This window comes from Rana temporaria, chromosome 3, assembly GCF_905171775.1.
Source record: "Rana temporaria chromosome 3, aRanTem1.1, whole genome shotgun sequence".
In the NCBI taxonomy this organism is placed as follows: Eukaryota; Metazoa; Chordata; class Amphibia; order Anura; family Ranidae; genus Rana; species Rana temporaria.
In genome coordinates, this window is record NC_053491.1 from 493316751 (window position 1) to 493322187 (window position 5437).

At 44.5% G+C, this 5437-nt stretch overlaps 1 protein-coding gene across 1 annotated transcript; it reads left to right on the top strand.

Annotated features, from left to right (window-relative positions):
• The first annotated feature begins 2975 nt into the window (after positions 1-2975).
• LOC120930825 (E3 ubiquitin/ISG15 ligase TRIM25-like) lies at positions 2976-5437 on the top strand. The gene is made up of 2 exons (XM_040342004.1): positions 2976-3979; positions 4013-5437. The coding sequence occupies exons 1-2, from the start codon at positions 3050-3052 to the stop codon at positions 4706-4708; spliced, it is 1626 nt and encodes a 541-aa protein (XP_040197938.1). The 5' UTR covers positions 2976-3049; the 3' UTR covers positions 4709-5437.

Below are 5437 nucleotides of genomic sequence, written 5' to 3' on the forward strand. Positions count from 1 at the left end.
TTCTTTAATATTCTACAACGCTACCACTCCCCACATATAATACTAGGGGGAGATTTCCATTCCACATTACAAACTAATCTGGATCGTAGTAAACAAATTCCAAATTCAAAAACGTTTTCAAAGCCCACTACTACACTTATACATGATCTACAACTTATTGACTCTTGGAGAGCACTCAATGTAGGAGAAACACCAATATACTTCACATCCACACCAATCATACTCTCGCTTGGACTATATTTTTTGGACTCTTATTATCTTGGCTAACACCCATGATGCAACAATACATCCATGTTCTTGGTCAGAACACCATATTACCACTCTCAGCACCCAATTTATTGGCCTCACCTCAACACCATACTCATGGAGACGCAATGAGTCTTTACTAACTGACCCCAAACACCAACAAGAGATAGACTCAGCTATAAAATAATATTTTACATTAAACTCCACTCCAGATGTCTCTCCCACAACCATATGACTGGCACACAAAGCAGTCCTGAGAGGTCACCTCATCAGATTAGCTGCACAATGTCATAAGAAAAGATGGGAGAAGATACATTCCCTCAGAAAAGATCTTCATAAATTATATAAAGATCTCACCAACACACATCACCCCACTATCTTTATTACGATATCCCAAAAACGTCATGAATTACATTCCTTATTCTCATTCAAAGCAGAAAAGACTTTGCTGGTCTAAGGACACATTTTTCCTGTCTAGCGAAACATATTCATCAATGTTTTCCTGCAATCTCAACCAATCAATAAGGCCCACAAATGTTTACAAACTCAAGAATAACGCCAATCATCTGATCGCTCATCCTCAGGAAATTTTATCTATTTTTATAAAATAAACAAATCGGATCTCCTCTCCCCTCCAACATCCTCAATTCCCCCCCTGCACTGTCCTGGTTAGACAACCCCCCCAATACCTACACTAACCCCCCCACACAATTAGAGAAATGAAATGCACCGTGTACTGATGAAGAAATTCTCCAAATGATTAAATCCCTTAAAAGAGGTTCAGCTCCTGGTCCAGATGTCTTCTCTTCCTTTCATTATAAACAATTTCCCCAACATCTAATCCCCAATGTAACAAAATGATACAATAACATTATGAAAGGAGATCAATTCCCAGAAGAAATGTGACTTGCAAACATGTCCTTAATTCCGAACCCAAATAAAGACCAAACATCACCCCAAAATTACACAGCGATTTCGGGAATAAACAATGATCTGAGGATATTTATCAGACTGTTAGCCAATAGATTATCAACAATAATCCTTCTCTGATATCCCCTTACCAATCTGGATTCATCCCAGGCCGACAAATTACTGATAATATTCATTTGGTAACCAATATAATTCAGGATGCAAATATGAAATCACAATCAGTTTTATTATTAAGCCGAGATATTAATAAGACCTTTGTCAGGGTGTCATGGAGTCACCTTGATATGGTGCTGCAGAGATATGGATATAAAGGAGAATTCCCCCATTCCTTCCATGCTCTGTATCATAGACCCCCCACCAGAAGAAAGTCACCAGGATGGAATTCTGAATTCTTCAAGGTGGGTAGAGGAACACGTCAGGGTTGCCCCCTTTGACCTTTATTTTTCACACTAGCTATTGAGTCCTTAGCCACGGCAATACTACTTCCCCCAGATATCAAAGGTTATACATCAAACACCAATACATATAAGGTGAGTATGTATGCAGATGATATGATACTATTCCTTACACAACCTAATATAGCTTTACCCAGGGTCTATTGCTGGGTCTACAAAAGATCTGGGGCTAGAGCCCATAGCAGCGAAGTTAGGAGCCATATGCTTGGGCAGGCATACACATATAAATAATATACATGGGTGTGTGTGTATATATATATATTGTTACATATATGAGTGCAGATTCCCCCTTACATCAGACTCCACAGAGAGCCCCCCTTACATCAGGGTCCCCAGAGAGCCTCTTCCTTACATCAGGGTCCCCAGAGAGCCTCACCCTTACATCAGGGTCCCCAGAGAGCCTCACCCTTACATCAGGGTCCCCAGAGAGCCTCACCCTTACATCAGGTTCCCCAGAGAGCCCCCCTTACATCAGGGTCCCCAGAGAGCCTTCCCATTACATCAGGGTCCACAGAGAGCCTCCCCCTTACACCAGGGTCCCCAGAGGGACCCCCCTTACATTAGAGTCCCCAGAGAGCCTCCCCCTTATATCAGTTTACCCAGAGAGCGATTCATACATAAGGGTCCCCAGAGAGCCTCCACCTTACATCAGGGTCGCCAGAGAGCCTCCACCTTACATCAGGGTCCCCAGAGAGCCTCCACCTTACATCAGGGTCGCCAGAGAGCCTCCCCCTTACATCAGGGTCACCAGAGAACCTCCCCCATACATCAGGGTCCCCAGAGGGACCCCTCTTACATCAGGGTCCCCAGAGAATCCCCGCTTACATCAGTTTACCCAGAGAGTGCTCCATACATAAGGGTCCCCAGAGAGCCCCCTATATTCCCAGCACCAGCACAGAACCCACCAAAAAAATGTCTGGAGCCGCCCCTGCCAATCAGACGTCTATTTCCCTGTGACTGCAGGAAGTCATAGAGGAACCAAGTTCCTCACAACTTCCTTCCCTTTCTGCTCTGCCACTTCGGTGGAGCGCCACCTGCAGTGGGGAGTACAGACTGCACCTGTCTACATGGGATGTGGTGCCTTAGCCCACTCCAGACTCTGCTGTGAATACCACCATTATTCTCTGCATGTCGGGGGGTTGGCATCATTAATGAAGACATATTTTTGGGGTACAAAGGCTGCAGTATATGCCGTGTATAGTGTAAGCTCAGACTTTATATAACCAAATGTCTTTTCATCATGATGTAGTCATCTCCACTTTTCATCTCAATGCTTCTCTACATCCGTCTTTCCCTCTTTCTCTCTTCTAATGTTGGGAGGTAGAATTATCATTACTACTGCAAAACTAATCTTCTCCCTTCTGTACTCTGATCTCCGTGTTCTATAATATTCATCCAGCCTCACCCTGTGTAGGAGGATGTCACCCCTCCCCCATCCACATTCCTCTCCGGTGTCAGAGACTTTGAGTTTCGTTTCTCTTCTGCTGTCAGCGATGGCGTCTGCTGATCTGAGAGCTGAGCTGGAATGTTCCGTCTGTCTGAACATTTACACCGATCCTGTGACCCTGACATGTGGTCACAACTTCTGCTGGGTCTGTATTGATCGTGTGCTGGATACACAGGGGGGGTCTGGAGATTTCTTCTGTCCTGTATGCAGAAAAAGGTTCAGGAGTCGTCCTGCACTGCAGAGGAATATAACACTACATAACATAGTGGGAAATGTTGTGTCTGCTCATCCAGATTGGGAGGAGTCCGGGGTCTTCTGTACTCAATGTGTGGACTCTCCTGTACCTGCTGTTAGATCCTGTCTACACTGTGAGGTTTCTCTGTGTGATAAACACCTGAGAGTCCACAAAAAGTCCCCAGAACACGTCTTATGTGACCCCACCTTGTCCATGGAGAGCAGGAAATGCTCCGTCCATAAAGAAGTTTTGAAGTATTTCTGCACCAAAGATAATACTTGTATCTGTGTGTCCTGCAGTTTGGCTGGAGAACATCGAGGACATCAGGTGGAGACACTGGATGAGGCTTCTGAGAAGAAGAAGGAGACACTGAGAAATGTTCTGCAGAAACATCTTACAAAGAGAGAGGAGACAGAGGAAAGAGTCCAGAGTCTGCAGGAACACAGGAGGAAAGTAGAAGAAGAAGCAGCTGGTGACACCGAGAGAGTCACTGTCCTGTTTAGAGATCTCAGGAGACGTCTGGAAGACCTGGAGAAGAGAGCCCTGAGGGAAATCTCCGGGAGGGCAGAGCGGATCTCCATCTCCATCCGGGATCTGGAAATAAAGAAGGAGGAGCTGTCCAGGAAGATGCGTCACATTGAGGAGCTGTTTAACATGACGGATCCACTGACTGTTATACAGGAATCAGACACAGGTGACTTGTGTGATACTGAGGATGGAGATAATGAGGACAGAGAGAGACATGAGGAGCTCCTCCATGATGGAGGGGGTCTGGGTGTGGCGGGGGTCTTACACACAGGTTTATCTGATATAATAACAGAGGTAAATGTATACTTCTATATACAGGAGGCTGCAGACATATTACTGAATGGAAACACAGCTGGTAATACTCTACAGATATCAGATGACAGGAAATCTGTATCCGGGTCAGATATAGACCAGAATCGCCCAGAAACACCAGAGAGATTCCAGTGTTATCAGGTGTTGAGCAGTCAGAGTTTCTCCTCAGGGAGACATTACTGGGACGTGGATGTCGGGGGGTCAGATGAATGGAGAGTCGGGATGTGTTACCCCAGTATAGAGAGGAGAGGATGGGAGTCATTGATTGGATCTAATAAGAAGTCCTGGGGATTGGACAGGGATGTTAATGATGATGATGATGATGAGTATTCTGTGAGACATGACAGTAATAAGATCCTCTTACCAACCGATATTTCCAGTAACAGAGTCAGGATAGATCTGGATTATGAGGCCGGGCGGATCTCCTTTTATGATCTGTGTGACCCGATCCGACACCTCCACACCTTCACCACCACCTTCACTGAGCCCCTCCATGCTGGGATAGGTGTATGGGATGGTTGTATAAAGATATGTGGGGGGAGGGAGGAGATGTGAGAACTCCGCCCACAGTCTGGTGATGTCAGATGAAGGGGTGGAATAAATGTAATATTCATCCAATAGTATATAGCAGTGGGCGTGGCTTCCTTTCAAATTTTTATACTATAAATTAATGTGCGATTTCTTACTGATCGCTGTGATTGGGTAGAATATCTGTCCAATTACTGGAGTAACAGTAATCCTCGGGTCACACCTATGCAATTTTTTTAGTGATTTTATTACAGAATCGCACTACAGTCCATGTAACATGGTTTCCTATGGGACGCGGTCACATCGAGGCTTTTCTCAGCCGCTGCGTTTTTTGGAAAGGGTCAGGGAATTTTTATAATGCGTTTTTTGGTTTAATAGACTTCAATGGAGAAGCCGCAGAAAAGCGTGCGATGCGTTTTTGCCACGATTTTACAGCTTTTTTTAATCTGCCCGACAACAAATTTCCAAAAAAGAAAAAGGAGCATAAAAACGAATCAAAGGTGAATGTGGAAAAACAGAAAACGCACCGCAAAAAAACACTGCAGGGATGGATAAAAAGCAAACTGCATAGGTGGGAACCGGGTCTAACTATCCAATCAGACAGTGAGGGTGGGTGTGGCCTATCTATCTATAGACCCAACATCTCTCCATAAAGAGGACCTGTCATGTCTTATTTCTGTCACAAGGGATTTCTTGTGATAGCAATAAAAGTGATCAAATAAATAAATACATAAATAAAAGGAGAGATAAAAAAAA

Coding starts and splice junctions, on each gene's coding strand:
- LOC120930825 (XM_040342004.1), top strand. CDS start 3,050: ATGTCACCCCTCCCCCATCCACATTCCTCTCCGGTGTCAGAGACTTTG. Junction 3,980..4,012: donor TGTTTAACATGACGGATCCA/CTGACTGTTATA, acceptor GACACAGGTGAC/TTGTGTGATACTGAGGATGG.